This window comes from Rhodnius prolixus, unplaced genomic scaffold (genome assembly GCF_049639745.1).
Source record: "Rhodnius prolixus isolate KJV_2025 unplaced genomic scaffold, Rpr scaffold_4, whole genome shotgun sequence".
Taxonomy (NCBI): domain Eukaryota; kingdom Metazoa; phylum Arthropoda; class Insecta; order Hemiptera; family Reduviidae; genus Rhodnius; species Rhodnius prolixus.
Window position 1 is genome coordinate 31,142,100 of NW_027411614.1, and position 17,366 is coordinate 31,159,465.

The following is a 17,366-nucleotide window of genomic DNA, read 5'->3' on the forward strand; positions in this document are numbered from 1 at the left end:
GGCTGGTCTACTTTTCCTTCCGAATTTTTAAAATTGTAATAGTACATAGGAAAAATAGTAATATGTAATTGTAATAAGAAAAAAGTATAATAGAAAAACTAGATGTTTATTTTTTTAAATGATCATTTCAGAGCATTATATAAAAAATATTTCACTACAAAATAAAATGACTTGTCACTATCTATTAATAAAAAAAGTAAACATTTTGTAATAATCTTGTTACAGATCGGCCACAAAATGGTATTAAGCAATTTAAATACCCTCTAAGTTATAAAATTTACTTGTTATTGACTCGAAAATTCATAAATAATTCTGTAAAGTAAAGACTCTTATGTAAGTACACCGTTCTATCACAAATCCAAAGTTTCTAGATTATTCTTACTCCCTTTAAAGCTCTTATTCTCTAAATGGTGCAACTGCTTGCCTTTGCCATATTTTTTAATCCTGTTTCATGGACTTCTCTCGGTAAAAATCAATTTTCAGTGGCTCCATTTTTTCTATTTCCAGCAAAATTGTATAATGTTGAAGTTCTAAGAAGTTACATAGTCTCATAAATTCTTTAGACAGGTTTTTAAGATAGGACTCACAAATTAATACAGTATTGAAAAATGTAATAACGAAAAGATTAAAAATTATTTAAGACTGACCTGATAGAAGAAAACAGCTTCTTTCAATATTAGGCAGCCTTAGTATAGAAGCAGAATACTTAAATTAACTTAACAATACTCGAGGCTATTTTAGACTCACATCTTATTTAATATTAAAAATAAACGGCTAAATAAACAAATAAAAGAGCCAAAATTAAAATTTAGTGTGCTCTTTTCATTAACGAAATTGTAAACAAAAAACAAAACAAAACAAAAAATTGAATAAAAAGGTTATTTGTTCAATTTTTTAATTTTAATAATCAAGCTTTGCGTTTTAAAATTCTAAATAAATCCCTTACCCAAGACCAGATTCTAGTTCTTTCTGTGAATGTGAATTAAGTTTCGTTCAATCGAGCTGAATTTTTCTACTTTCATCTTGGAAGTGTAAAAATGGTTAGGTGCATCAAAGAAACGTAGTAGAGCGGGGATGTGAAGCGACAATGGAATGACAGCGACTTCTTGCCACATTATTTTACACTTCAAGGTTAGCCAGTTTTCTTCAGATAGTGGCGACGTCAAAAGATGAAGATGAACCTCCTCTTCTAATTTATTAGTTAGAAAAAAGAACGGAAGTGTTCTTGCATATTAAATTCCATGACTATTTTGTAAGTAACCTCCTAATTCAATGTAAACAACTTTTCATGAAATACAAAGATTCGCCTTTTGTAATTAATTAAACGAAAAATTATTTTAAATAATCTATACATAATAAGATCAAGAAGCTTAAAAGATAACAGAAAAATAGTTACAGAAAAACACAAATTAAGTGATTTCATTTTTTAAAAAAACCCTTCAATGATGGAGAAGCGAGGTACAAAAATTGAACCTGTTTGAAGCAAGTGGCGACCATCTTGACATCAAGCCACGCCACTTGAGCTAACATAGATGCGCGCTCCCCATTCATTATCTTGGAGCTGTTTCCACCTATAATTTTGTTCGCCACTACTACATCTTCGTAGATGTAGTAGTAAATGTATTCGTCGTAACATTTCCTATCAAAGATTCTTTAAAAAAGAAGTCACGTCAGATTTCTACTAATTATTTTTTAACAAAAATGATTTAGTGACAGGTGAAATCGTAACAATTCTCAGATTTTCCCTAGGTATTAATAACACTGTCTGAATTCTTCACCGTCACAGAATGCTCTCATTCTAACAGTTAGATAAGATTGAATTTTCCATGGAAACGAGCGCCAGTCTTAAAGGGACCTAATTGTGAATGGAAGCACAATGTTGCTGAATACATTGATACTTTACCGGTCCCATTATTGACAGAAACAAAATGAGGGTAATCTATGCAAAAGAGGAGACAACCAAATCAATTTTATCATAAAAATTAATAAATACAAAAACACAAAAATGTTTACCCTAATAGAAAAGAGCACTGGTTTCTGTAAAAAACTTCCCCATTTGCCAATTATTTACCTACATTCAAGAAACTTTTTAAAAAATCATTGCATTGACAAAAGAAAATTGAAAAAATTAATTGAAAACGAGTAAGAAAAATTGAAATCCAAGTGCAATAAAACACAAATACAATGCTAAACCTATAACTTTTCATTCCATCGATTAACGAAAAAAATTGCAAAATAAAATAAGAAAGAAATCTCAAACACCAAAAAAAAAAATCTTTTAAATAATATAGAATTACAAAATATAACAAAAAGTGATACTTACCGCAAATAAAAGTTAAAATTAATTATTTTTTTAAACTTTGGCCGTTAGCGAGCATGGCATTCTAAGTTACCAATGGCTTCAATTTATAAAAACTGCCTTGGCCTTATAATTTTAAATGGAATAAATATAGGAATACGAACAGGATATTTATTAAATTTTCTTTAATTTTATTACGAACTGTTCGGGTGTAAATACTAATTGCTAATCATATTTTCGGGCAAAATCGTTTAGGAATTTAATAGTGTTTATTTACATATTCGCTTAAAACTCAACTTATTTACACTTCTCAAGAGAACTTCCGTCGTACTTAAGTGTCTTCGCAATAATCTAGATCAGGGGTGAGCAACCTTTTTAATCAATGGGCCAATTTAAATTTAATTTTTTTTTGGCGGGCCGCACATAGATTAACTCTTATTAATAATTGGCGAAACTTCGTACGAAAAGCATCGCGTCCGTATTGCATGTTTAAAAACGTCGTCGACAAGTAACTCGCCATAAAAAAATATTTCGGTATAGTATGTACTACCATTTTATTATAATTAATTTTATAACAATATATTGATGGGAGAAAATAAATTCAATTTTAGAAATGCTTGGCGGGCCGCGTGTTGCTCATCCTTGATCTAGATTAATAGCATAACTTGCAAAAACGTTAACCAACTGTTCATTTGTCAGTTTTCTTCAAAAGCAGTTTCGATACATTTAACTAACCCGTTCGTACATTAAAAACAACTTACCTTAAGTGACACAAAAAAAAGAAAAAAAAAAGCAATTGAAGGATTCTGGCCTACCTTGATTATGGTATTAAAATATTTTAATTCAAAATCGTACACAATACAATTGCTCACACCTGCACAAATAATATTCATAAGCAGTTATTTACCTTTACTGGCAGGATCGTCCAAAGGACGTTTTTGGGCCGCGTCTCCTCCTGCTCCAGTTGGATTGATCTTCGCTGCAATCTGTAACAGAAGAATTTAAAAATTAGTGGTTTATAATAATGAGTATTTCAAAATAAAGTAATATGATCGATCAAAACGGCTTTCACCTATAAAATAAAAAAAATGCCCAAATTCAGTAATTTTACATTCTTGCTCTACTTTAATGTCGTCAAAGCCCCGACTAGAAATATCACAGAAATATGTTTTAAAAGGTATTTCATAAATTAACTTCACAGATAAAAAAAATTTGTTCTAGACAAGGTTTCTCAAAGCACTCCTCACTAAATTGCAGCAGAAAAAATGGCTAATTAAAGAAAATTTTAAAAGACAGGAATTCTGATCTAATGAAATAGAAATATTTTATGATTTCTATTAATTCAACTTCATAAATAAATGCATATATGTTGAGCCTATAAGAATGAGGTTATGCTTGCTCAGATACGACTATCAGTAATACTCAATAGACAAGAACCTTCAAGAAAGCATTTACCTCAAAAAATTCAAGCTTTTTCGATTTACTAACTTTACCAAACAACAAAATAGGACCATTTATTGATAAAAGCATAGTGAGTGGAACTTTGGGAGAGCTTACACATTGTTTGGCAGTTGATAAAGCAAGGAAGCAGACAAATGGTAGACACAAAAAGGTTTTTGTTACCTTTTTACCTTACACCTTAATCATTCTAAAAATGTAACTGGTGGTAACCATCAAAGATGCGAATCGACGAATATAATCAAAAAATTACGAATAAATACTCTCCCTTCCTTACTAACGATTACGCACATACTCGGTTAAAATTTGGTAAATATAAAAGACAAAGTTGAAATTTAAGATAGGGACAGATGGTTTGGTACAGAAGACGAAAGAATTAGGCTAACAAAGATGGTAGCTTTTGTTTTCCAATCCGAAATAGGAAAAAAAGAGTAAAAAAAAAAGAACGACATAAACTTCCGTCTATTTAAGTGCATTTTCCAGCCAACTTTTATAAAAAATTATAATTAAGAATGGATATCTTACTTCAAAACAGAAAATTGTAATGCATTTTAAAACGTAAGATATTGCAGTTTTTAACTGTGCTTGAAACACTAAGGAAATCAAATTAAAATTAAAGTATGAACAATAAATAAAGACCTCCAGAAGTGTTGAAAATGGTTAGGTACAAAATCTTAACCTATAGCTGTTTCTCAAGGTTGGTCAAAAGTAATCTGTAACTAAACCTAACAAAAAAAATCAGCATTAGCCATAAGTATAATTAAATTGATATTTATTAAAATAACGGGAGTTTCGAATACAGAAACAGCTATTGAAATGACGCCGGTATGGCTGCCCAGCGTGCCCAAGCTACTAGTAACTTACATACCTGCTTAGCTCTTTGAAGAGCTGCAGCGAACGCTTGAGATTTGTTGAAATTCTGCTGTGGCGGAACTACGGTCGAATAATCGCTCATATTTACACATGCAAGTAATTGAAAAGATATATATACTTGTGACGGACCTCCTGCAGTACTTTTAGGAACGCAATTGACCTACACCGCACATATAGATATGAAAAAAGATGGCGTCACCTAAAAGACTACGCCATGCAAAAAATCCCCTCTACTATTGGAACAGCAACTGTCGTTACACCAAGTTAAAATGTTATAGTTTTTAACATGTGAATTGGAATTTTTAAAAAAAGTAGTGATTTTTTTTTGTTTGCATTTAAACCACAATTATAAAGCACACTCTCTTGATATTTATGAAGTACTCATTTTCAATTCTATTTAATTTAAAATTATTTTAATGAAAATCAAATAAACGAATTAAAGTAATATAACAGGTATTGCCAGCTTTTGGTTTATTAAATTATACTTTTATGATATGGATTTAAAAATGGATCGATACTGCATGGCTAGAGCTATTCGTAGAAACAATTCAATATGATTGCTCTTTCGGTATTTATTTTGTTTTATTCTTATGTGTATCGATAAAGCACAGAGAAATAACTTTTTTAATCTTGCAGCTGCAGGTTGCAGAAATCTGTTACAGCTGATCGTTGTGATTATCTATGCACTCTGCAGGTTACCGCCTTTAAACTCAAGTTGAAAGTAAAGTAGTAGGCAGCATTTTTTTTTGCACATTGACACTTGGTAGCAATGCGAAGCATGATTATTGAAATAAATCATAATAAACAACTGAAGCCATTTATTTAAAAGCGCCTTGCAAGCGATACCTAAGTCATTGTGTCATTTACTTACACCTTCTTATAGTCTCGTAATAATAAGTAAAATATAAAAAAAAATGTAAATGTTCTGTTCAAATGTTAAAAGCAGCTGCAAGTTTTGCAGATTTCTTACCCACTATCTAGAAGTCAGAGATTTCCAAAGGAGTGTTTTGATACCATAATCCATCCAGTACACTAGAAATACAATCAATAAACTGAAGGCGTGAATTTTCCTGAATCCATGCAGCTGTTGGCGTACGCGGACATTATTGATATTACAATGAGTACAACTGAAGCTGTGGAGATGTTTTAACAGAATATTGAAGCCAAAGGCAGAATGACAGGGCTGTGCTTAACGAAGAATAAGCTTATGTCTTTACCACCAATATATCGTGAAAGAACTATTCAAAGTAGGGATTTATGAGATTGAAAAACTTCCCCAAATTAGGAATTAGAATCATAATATTTCTAAAGAAGTGAAAAGATGATGCTATTAGTCATTAACTCGTACTAAGGCCTATGTAAGTATTTTAAGAGTAAAAGTCACTAAACTGAGGCTCTGCTAGACCTCGTTCGGCCTGTTTTAGTAATATGGACCATCTCAAACATAGCATGTTGTGTTAAAAAAAAGGACCTGGCAGCGTACAACTACAGTTGTGTAAGTTAAAATACCGCCTCTTTGGCAAAGAGAAGCTGGTGCCAACAAGCCTCAGCCAGGGCCCCCTCTCGGACCTATTAAGGCTTATAAGGCAAGCAGAACTCGAGAGGGTGCTCTGATGGCAGGTGCTCTGATCGACCACCTGGGAGCCCCCCCCCCAATTCCACAGTTTGGTTAAGGACAGGATAGGGAGGGGGTCTTCAACTAGGGGGATGCCACAATAGATCCTTGGGGTGTCGCGGTGGCGTAGGCTGAATAGCCAATTCCCCCGATGGAATCTAATCTAATCTAATCTAAGTTAAAATGGACAGTCGCACAGCGGGAAAGGATATTGAAGAGAGATCTACCAAACTTCTATGTGAGACGCCGGATCGGAAATGAAGAATTGACTGGCCTAGGATCCAATGGCTATGCCGAGTAGCCGAAGATGCAAATAGTGTCCTCGGAACCGCGACTTTGAGGAGGCTGCAAAAAATGAAAAATAACAATAATAAAAAGGAACGACGGAAACATTTAGGAAGACTAGTTCTACATTAGAACAACATTTAGTGAAACTATAATAAGCCAAATGATCAGAAATGAAATGAGGAAATGAGTACGTTGAATAAAAGTTCCCACATCTAATTTTAATTCTTGATATAGCCGGAATAAATGCATGAATTTCGTAAAAGGATCGATAAATGAAAATGTCACGCTTAAAAATTTTAAAACACTGATGAAGGTAGGACAATTTCTCCAGCCAATTTCTCTTCCTAAAAGCATCTTACACAGCTCACTTCCTGGTGATGGACAGTTTTTTGTGCATTGAAAAGGTTCCTGGCGCTAAAAATCTTGCATGATGCACCGTCAAGTAAAAAATAAAGAAGAATGATGGGAGAGATAAAAAGTGATGCATTGAATACTCTCAGTTTAGTAACATTTATTAATATATAAACAATGAATATTATAAAAGGTTTTCTTGTGCTAAAACTATATGGAATTACTTTTTCCAAATAACATATAATTTGGAGTCATCTTGTGCAATATTCAGGTAATATACAAATGATTGGTGTTTTTAAAAGGATTTTATTATTTATTTAATTATTTTTTGAGCCAATGGGAGGTTCAACAATCGGGAGTGGTCATTCAGGAAATAAGGTTTTTTTGAGCCTGCGTTGTACTTTTTCCTTTATTTTTTGTTTTTCCCGAGAATCAATACCTAAATTCAAAGCTGTATTGTGTGAGTATTTTCTTTATATCTTACCCAGATAAAATATATAAACATCTTTGCCCCTGATAGTCAAGTCAAGCTCTGAATGCTAGTACATTCAACGGAACACATCCAATGTTTTCCTTTTTCTTAGAGTGAAATCAGTCTCAAAAGTGATAAAGGTTTTATATACACTTCTACTTCTATTAATGTAGATAGATCTGTATGTCTGCTTACAAGAAAAAACATTAAAACTGATATTATTAACCTTTATTTTCTAAAATAGTTCTTGGATATAGGTATTTGTTCTATATCAATTAAAAGTTACCTGCATTTATTAAAAACCAATTAGAAATGTTTAAATTAGATCATACAAGATAAATGAACCTGATTGCATTATTTTTTTGAATGGACAACTCATAATATTCTGTATTAGATGTATTTTATAAATAATTAATAATTTAATGATGAAAATGTCATGATAAAGGAGATGGAGGTAATTTGACCAACAATAAAACCAAATTTCTTTGAAAAGAATGATACCAAGATGATGTGAAACAATTTTCAATCAATTGTGAGACACATGTTCCCTTAATATTTATTTTATTGCACAGCATTGTTGAAATGCAGTCCTGAGTTATATTAATAAAAATATACACAGAGTTATTCAGTGCTTAATGTTTAAATTTAATAATTTAGTGAAATAATTGTGACAGTTTGAGGAAATTATTTTCTTGGAAATTTCTAATTGCTCGGAAGAAATAGAATATTTAACATTTAAGTAGTTGCCCCACTTCTTCTTTTTATTTTTTAATCAATGTGATGGTAATTTTCTTTTCCATAAGAAATTAAAAATTCCAATTAAGACAATTGAGGAATTGGTCAAAGCACCTGAATTTTTAATAGAATGGTGCCATATGAAAGAAACAAGGAAAAGTTTAGAAGAGTGAAGTATGTAGTCCTGAGGTCAACTTTCGCTTTGCCAAAAAACTCTTGCTCTTTAATGCTTTCTAGATTATTCTGAAGAGGACTCCCTCAAAATGAAAGATACGAGATGAATACTAAATTAAATTCATTTTCCATTCAAATGAAGCCTCTAGAGGACGTAAAGCCAGCAATTGTGGCTACCTGGAAGAATAATATCCGCCATCCATCCTGTAGTCAATTCGAAAAGAAATTACGATTAAAAGTCATGCCAATGCCTGCTAATTCTGCACCTTGGAAATTAAATATTTTACCTGTTTGATGAAAAAATTCACCAACGAATGGACACTATTAGATTATAGTAAAAGGAAAATTATTTTATCCTTAATTTTCAAACAACGAAAGTTTAAGAGCGATAATCTAGTAATGTTTACTCTGGTAATTCTGCAAACTTTTACGTATACATATGTTCATTCGATATTTCATTCTGGGTAAAATCTATTCTCACAAATGATTGTGAAGATGATACACAATTTCAATCGTAACATATGCAGTTACATGTTCTTGTAATGTTTTAAATTATTTGATGTTTATTCTTTACTCATTGTTAAGTTTTCACATTAAAGTTAAAAAACTGAGAATTATAACGGAAAAAGTCAAGCAGTGCTCATTGGGAAAGGGCGCATACCACCGATTTCTACAAATTTAACATTTTTATTCTATATTTAGCACTATTACACACAGTTAATATTAATTCTGAATTAAAATGTAAAGAGGGCGTTTCTTTGATCTTTAAATGTATTAACCTGATAACCGAAAATCCCGATTTTTTTTTTTGTTCAAATTGACTCTTTGACTCCCCAATATAGGTCTCGTCTCAAGGACAATAACCAAAAAATTTATTTTTGACGATCCCACTACTGCTTTTTGCTATCTAATATTTCCACCAAAATGGACCTTCTGTCATTTATTTATTTCACATATTTGTGTGTATTTTTTGTACACTTGGCTTTAGGATTTTTTTTTTTTTTAATTTTTATTTATTGAGGAAAAAGGCGGCGTTGTTTTGAATCTTACTAAAACAATTTTTAGAGAATACAAATGCGTTCTGCTATAGCTACCAAATGTGTTTTTCTTAGTATTAAATCCTAATCTTACTTCATTTATTGGGATTTTTATTCTTTTGTATACTTTACTAAGTATTTTTTAATTTGTGTAACTTAAATAATGAATTATTGTTATTTATGCATTTTTCAGCTACAGTAACACAGTATATTGATAGAAATGCACTGAAGTGGACCCTTAAAAAATGATTTAAGTTCCTTTATTAGAAGTATATTTTACTGAATATGTAGTCGCTCTGAATTTTGTAAAAAGTAAATATCCCAACAATTCCAAATTACCTTACTATGAGACTTTTCATATTATTTCAGGGTACAACAATATGTTTCCATAACGATCTATTTTTTATAGCATTACAGTAAAAGCAAAATTTCTTTACAATTTTACAATAAACACAACTTAAGAAATAATTAGGGTTAATAAATTTTAGTAGATTTTTCTAGTGAAGAAATAAATTTTTCAATTTTACTAAGTATAATTTAATTGATGACTATTTCTTCCAGTCAAGTTACCTTAATTAAGACAACTTTTTTTTTTGCAATTACATTTTAAACAATGTGCGTTTCAAATGGACCATTTGGAATACAAGCAAGATAAATAAGAATAAATAATGAGTCATCTAAAAAGGACGATTTCAGCGAAGTAGAGAAGTATACAAATGGGCGGCAGAAACATTTTCAACAAACATAACATCTTTTTTCTCTACAATGAACACAAAATGTGCGCATCATTAATTGAATAGCATTTTAATGTTTTTGCAAAACATTGAAATTCTAAATTTGTATATTTCATTAATTGTAAAAAACGTAATTGTAAATTATTATCTTTATTTTTTATTAGTAGCATATCATTTAGACGACCTTTGTGAAATCGAATAATTGCACATACATAATGCAAAAAAATAAAATAAAATAAATAAATAAAAAATACAATACATAACAATATTTCCGCTATATTAATTAAGAAAATATAGTCTTTTATATTGTTTCCAAAAGTAAAAAGAGTTATTCCTCCCTGAGATGCCTCCGGTGCGCTACGAAGACACAAGTAAATACATTTGAAATTCATGGCATATAAATTTGAAAATTAGAAAAATATATTTGCTTTTTCAGAATAGAAATTAAATATTGTTCTGATTATCAATTTAATAAAGCAGGTGTAATGGTTTAAAATTCATGTAACCATTATTTATTATTTTTCAGTGGCTTCAACTTTCTGACGTCACTTGATTAAAGCGGCAAATGACTTGCTCAAAAAATCCCATGCAGGGAACCACTTATTCATTATTTATAAAGTTTGGCCAACAGATAAGCTCGACACTATTCACTCATGTTAATACACCAATTGAATTAAGTATTCACTTAATTTTTGCGAAACTGAGGACCTAACAGCTAATCAAACATCGTGACATCCAACATTCAAGTTACTTTTATTTTGGTACATAGATCGGCCATTTACACCAAAGTCAAAAATTTTCTACAAATAAATGAAGTAAATTGGAGGCTTTTATTGTAAGTAGTGAATCTAAAAATCAAGACATATTTTTACCATAATTTACCTCTTCTTTTGCACCAGCTATAAACATTCTCTTCCGCACTGAATCATCATCCACAACCAGAAATTTAATTCAAAATTTACAGGTAGTTTTTTTCTTTTTTGATTTAATTTAAAATGATATTTGCTTTTAGAAAATAAAAATGAGATCTTGATTTGTTCATTGGCAGTGGTAGAAAAAATAAAGTTAGGAACTCCTAAGGAATACCACAAGTGGTGTATTTTTAATTTTTTGCAACCATAATTAATTATAACATAAATGAAATTTCTCTTTCTAAAGTTTATAAGATGAAGTTGAAACTCGCTTATTACATATATTATATAGGGAGGGATTAGCTGTGTAGAAATACACAATGGATTCCAATGCGGAGATTACAGTTTCGAATCCAGCAGCAAGCCCATAGATTTTCTCTTTCTAGGATCTTTTACTCATTGCTTTTTTGCTGACAAAAATGTTATTTACTCATTAAATTTCACAATTTTGCTTGCGACCAATATTGGTACGCATAGTTTGGAACGGTAAAATTACTTGCAAAGATAGACTGTTTCTTTCTAGCTACACTACCAAATCTCACCATCATTTGTCAAAGTTTTTCTCATCATCACGGTAATAGACTCTAAATTATTGTCAAAGCAAGTTCTGCGGTCACTCACTCACTCACTTAAATAACATTAATGAAAGTTTTCCAAATAAAAAATTAACGGATTCAATTGTTTTTTTTGCACCTAAATGTTTCATTTCACTGTATAGCCTTGCAACAACCTATTGCTTAATCTGACTGACCGCTATCCGTAAGGTAAGACTGACTATTCGCTGATGACGCTGCGATGCTTTCTTCTTGCTCTGACCTTACGAAAGCTTCTCATCTACAATTTCATCTAAACAAAATAGACCTTGAGGAAATAATGGAGAATAAATTTAATTATCGCAAATGCCAACAAAATCTCCTTCAGTATACAGTATAATTCTTGTCCTTCTATCAGCTTTAATTAGTAACACTCCCCGCTGCAAACATTTTACGTTATACCTTAGAATGTAAATTGTCAAGCGGCTATCATGGAGCCGACATACCACATAAAACAACAGGAACTATACATATAGAAAGAACAGCTACTGCGGCGACTAATGGACAAACGATCAAAAATACCTCATAACCACAATCGATTGACTATATACTCAAACCAACAAGGACTTATGAACTTGAACGTGGTGTTCAACGAAAAGTTAAAATAAATCTCTCCAATAGAGGGCAGGTGCTCCGTACTACTTATCTAACTCTACTACCCACAAAGATCTAAACATAAGGTACACTGAAAAATATTATATATAAGACAATTCAAAAATATCAAAAATTCTCTCACTCTGTTCCTTTCTCCCCCATAATCTCTCTTATAAAATTCGCCTCTACTAATAATTCCGGACAGCCCACCACGTCAGCTGAGTCCTTAGTGACCGTGTGACCTCCTCCGATACTAATGACAGTTTGTTATCTAGCGAGAGTGTTACCATTGGGTAGTTTCTATCCCTCACGACAAACACGCCAATGCAACACTAATTTTTAATTTAATTTATTTAATAAAATTGTATTTTATTCTTTTGTGAATTTCAAAAAATATAAATATTATTTACCTCTTTCTTACCCTCATTTTTAAAAAGTATTACAAAATTGAACAAAGTTAGAAGGGATATAAGATTACTATTTTCAGCAATATTATAAATTTGTAATTTAAAAACAGATGACTCTTAATAATTATTCTACTTTTTAGAGTGAATGCTCGTATCCTTAAAGGATATTCATTCAACATTATTTATATTTTCTTTTCAAAGTAACGCTGGCCTTTTTCCCTATGTTTAATCTACATAATACTATTAATACATATAAAAAATCTTATAATTAATGTGCGATAATAAGCGCAGTAGTAGGTTTCCTTTCTATAAACGCTATAATAAAAATCCTTCTCGTCTGACCTACATCCATTCTACAAATATTGGTCCTAAATTCTTTTTAATATTTTTCTTATATAATTTTTTTCTTTTAATACAAGTAATTGACGCTAAAAACTATGCGGTATAAACAGCTCATTCACAATACGATTACGCACGCAAAAATTTAACAACCGGAAAAACTGTTTGGAACCGGGGTGTTTTATTTAATTTTTTTTTTTTACAAAGTGGTCCTCACTTCCATTTTCAGAAAAATGGAAATGATGATGGTACCACTTGTTACAATGCGTTAAAAATTAATTGGTCCTAATATAAAAGGCTGTGGATTGCATTTAAATATGACTTCCCTTTTGTTCAAAATATCCATATGGGACGACACATAACAAGGGAGGCAGATGCAACTGGGCGGGCGAGCTTTTTTCTTTAAAGTATAAGATCCAGGGTGTCCATATTACATGAAGAACAATTTAACCAGTTTTTAATACAACAAGATCGTTTATAAACTTAAAGAGAATTGAAAAATATGTTTATTGTCATACTATTAAGTGATTATTACAAATAGAAGTGCTACGGTCAGTGGCCTTTGCAGAGTGTAAAAATTAGTTATCCATTTCGTAAAATCAGATGTAAGAGTACTACTATCATTGTCACTAGAGTGTATCGAGAAAACTAATTATTGAAACAATCGAAACTCTGTAATTTAGTTTTTTTTTTTTTAGATTTTGTTCACTATCTCAAAAAGTACAATATGGTCAACTGCTTAGTGCATGTTTGTGCAAGTGACAACCGTTCATTATTACTCGAAAGAAAGAGTATTTAGTTTTTAAGATCGAACGTAAAACTAAAATTTTAAATCAGAACAGTTACAATATTTTTTCCTATATAATGACTCACAGCCTTCATTCTCCGAACTCACTGAGCGGTTGATTTTAGCTTTCTGTGATATTTAAACGATTTTATTAAAATTATTTAAAGTAGTATATCGGTAAGAGTTTAAACCAGCAGGATAGTAATGTATATATAGCTTAAAACAATAATTTTTGATTTATAAAGTTTCGGCGCTAACTGCAGTCTTTCGGTCGATTACTTTCAGCTGGTGAAGTACAAACTATTTAGAAATGCGAGTAACAACGGCAGCAGTTATGCTTTTTGCCGGATTTACCTGTTGGAACTAGTCTAGATCTTGCTAGGACATATGATTCATAAATATTAAAAGAAACTAAAATTTGCTAATCATTTTATGCTTAAAGTGTTCTTAATCAAGATATGAAACAGATTGAATTGTTCTTGTACAGAAGTGTACAAGTGTGAGAGACTCGTAAAAAATAAAATAAAAAATAAATAAATCAAACAATATAAAAAATAACTCGCACCACCCTAGGCATAAAATCGGATTTTGAGGCGGCAATCTAATAAAATAATGTTAAGGAAAATTTCTTTCCTCATGTGGAAGTCTCCTCAAAATTAAGTTTTACTTTATTTTTACTTTTATTATTTGGACAAGGCACAAATAGTTTGGAATCGATAGAGCCATTATACAATTATGGAAGGTAATGCGTACCTACTTCAGACGTGGCTCATTTTGGAATGGGTTTTTCTGGTCCATTTTGTTTTGAGGTTTTTTTTTTTCCACACAATGGGTACCATTTAAAAATCTTAAGATTATTATATATTGTAATTGTAACGACTAAAAACTATCGGTTAAAAGACTGAGAAAATATTTTTAATAGCTACTTTTAATTTTTTAATTTACAATTTTTATATCTCTTTTGTATTTCAAGGGGAAGACGTGATTGGGACTTTCGGGCTAAATTCTTTTATTTTTTTTTTACGTAATTTGAAAAACCCGATTTTGTTTGGAAATATTGCTTCATGCTTAAATTTTTTCCAAAGAGAGGAAATGATGTTACAAAGCATACACTACAGGGAAAAGGGAAGTTATGGCGTGAAGGAAATTAGGCTAAATCATTCAGATACTAGAAACAATAATCCGATATGAATCCTTACGATAAAGATTGGCATTATCGTTAATATCAATTTTTTTTTTTTAAACTATATTATTTTGTATCCAAGTAAATCAATTTGTGAATTCATTTGTTTACTGTCCTGTTGAGGTATTTAAAACTTTGAAAATACCAAATAAATAATAATTACCTAATTTATTTATTTGCGAATACTTTTCACTGGTTTAAGGAACTTCTTACCACTGCAAACATTTTGCTCATTTTTTCTATGCTACTTCAGATCCATTAATGACGATACCTTAAAACTTTATTAATAATTGCTACCACCTTCAAAAAACTAATCAAAATACAAGCTTGTGAATGACATCAAATAATATAAAAAATTCCTATAAAACCTATAAAAAAAAAAAAGGCTACAGTAATACGTTCAAATGTAGATATAATTATTGTTAGTCACTGTGCATCATGCTTTACGTTTTTAGTTAATTTGAATATGAACTATTTCACAACAAAGTATACATTTTTATATTTGTTTCAAAATTTGCCACGTGCAATTCTAAAAATTAATGCGACCAACTAATAGATTTTCCTAGTTTAAGAAAGTAATTTTTGTATTTGTCAAAATAAACTGTATCCATAAATTCGTAGTTTTCTTAGTGTAGTCAATTATTCATAGCCTCATTACCTAAAGAGCCAAATATTTCCTTTAAAAGTTCTTTTTATAGTGAATCAAAATTCCATTTCAACGATTCTACAAAGAACTATTATAAACAAGATTTCTAAATAAATACCCTCAAATTCAGATTTGCTCATCAGTTAATTCTATATTTAGAAATCAATTAAAACAAAAAACATTCCAAAATGAAAATACTCTTTTTTAAATCAAAATATTGAAGTGGAAGACACCTTTTTCTTGAGATTTGAATCTCTAGAAATTTTATTTAAACATCATCACTAATAATTTTTGGTATGTAATGTTCACTTCCTAATAAACTCTTTCACATGAAAGATAGCACATGTTTATACTAACGATTAAGAAAATATAATTTAAATTGCAATATTTTTTTTTTGTACTTTTCAATTCAATTTTAAGTAATATGGATGGATTAAAATAAGTGCTCCAGCTAAAACATTTTTAGCTCTTCTTTCAACCTTGCATTATATTTGATTAATTTTATTAAAGTCATGGTTAAAAAGAAGCTATATATCGAAAATTAAGAGAGAGGAATTTTAGTATGAGAATTTTTGTGCAATATTGTTTATTTCGAGACGATTTGAAAGGACAAAATACGGTGAGTACGTATTTATTTCAAGAACAAGAAAATCTTATTCTCTCTTTAAAAAATTCTTAAAAGGATCAACATTATTTACCGTGATGGATATCTTCAGTGAAAAGTATCCTTAAATAAACAAAAAGTAAATATATTTTTTTTCCCTTACAATACCTCAAATGACAGCATTTAGTTTATGTTGCATTCATCAAATAAATATTAAACTCTATAGAACATGTAAATTCTCACATGACTTAGACTTACTATGACTAGCCCAAACTTTGCTTAATAAGCCTTTAACTTTAAGGCTTGCAGATGTCCTAGTATTTCTTGCTTTTACCCACACTTTAGGTGCGGAAGTTTGTTTACGTTGTTCATTGTTCTCTTCATTGTCCTCTTGATTCGTTAGATCTTGTTTTAATCTTACTTGAGACACAATTCCAACTAACAATTCGTCGACGTTGTGATTAAAACCAACAGAAGTCTCGATATACTTACAATCGTATGATGTTGCCAAACGTTTTCCTTCTAAACATTATAAAAGAAAAAAAAATTACACAACATTAATAGCACATTAGATTAATTAAGTTAACAATTATTCATTTTATTAACAATTTTTATATTCCAAATTGAGAAATTGTGTACATATTTAAAATTTTTACCAAATGTTAAATTGTTAATATTAAAAATTAGATGGCAGCAGAATTGCTTATAGGAGCACAATTTCATTAGAATTACCCAACATTAATAGCACTAACATTAATTTTGTTCTACATAACGTCCCTATTTTGTTCTTAAGAACGTCATTTTGCAAGAATATTGTTTAATGTAGCACACCTTCAATAGCATTTTTTATTCTACGATTGATTGAACTGAATAATATGAAAGTGGCTCTCTAGTGTGAGACAGGTGTAACTCTCTGAGGAATACAAAAAAAAAAATCAAAGTAAAAAAAAAATATATTAGTAAATAAGTTTTAACAGTGTTGACTGTTTTTTTTACTAAAGGTATTTGGGATGAAGAATTTTTTGAATATAAGAAATTAAAGTCTTCATAGTATCTAGTACCTGCATATTTATTGTTCAGAAAGGGACCTATTCAAAACGTTCCATTATAAAAAAGTTGCTTCAAGAGAATGAAATGGAATTGATATTTTGCGCTCTATACTTATTTAGAAAAACCTATTTCTCTTGATATAAAATTATATTTAAACAGATACTTTAAAATGAGTAGTAGTTCTATTTTGTTCCTTTATACTTTTTATATGAATTC

General features: G+C 30.3%; 2 protein-coding genes across 14 annotated transcripts in view; both read right to left on the reverse strand.

Annotated features, from left to right (window-relative positions):
* Window positions 1-4,865, reverse strand: part of Psi (P-element somatic inhibitor) — a 34,336-nt gene extending 29,471 nt beyond the window's left edge. For 2 of the 9 annotated variants that reach the window (XR_012459227.1, XM_074130374.1), the window contains exons 1-2: window positions 4,626-4,865; window positions 3,207-3,285 (exon numbers count right to left, since the gene is read on the reverse strand). Coding sequence is in view for 8 of the 9 variants with exons in the window: in XM_074130374.1 (XP_073986475.1) it covers window positions 3,207-3,285; window positions 4,626-4,712 (166 nt within the window). In the remaining variant the exon portion in view is untranslated. The remainder of the gene's footprint in view (window positions 1-3,206; window positions 3,286-4,625) is intronic. The other 7 variants (XM_074130370.1, XM_074130369.1, XM_074130368.1 and 4 more) reach the window with 7 other exon arrangements.
* A 2,159-nt stretch (window positions 4,866-7,024) lies between these two features.
* LOC141455366 (uncharacterized) overlaps window positions 7,025-17,366 on the reverse strand; it is a 140,811-nt gene continuing 130,469 nt past the window's right edge. For all 5 annotated transcript variants that reach the window (XM_074130385.1, XM_074130390.1, XM_074130388.1 and 2 more), the window contains one exon: window positions 7,025-16,622. In XM_074130385.1, coding sequence (XP_073986486.1) covers window positions 16,321-16,622 — 302 coding nt within the window. In that variant the 3' untranslated portion in view covers window positions 7,025-16,320. The remainder of the gene's footprint in view (window positions 16,623-17,366) is intronic.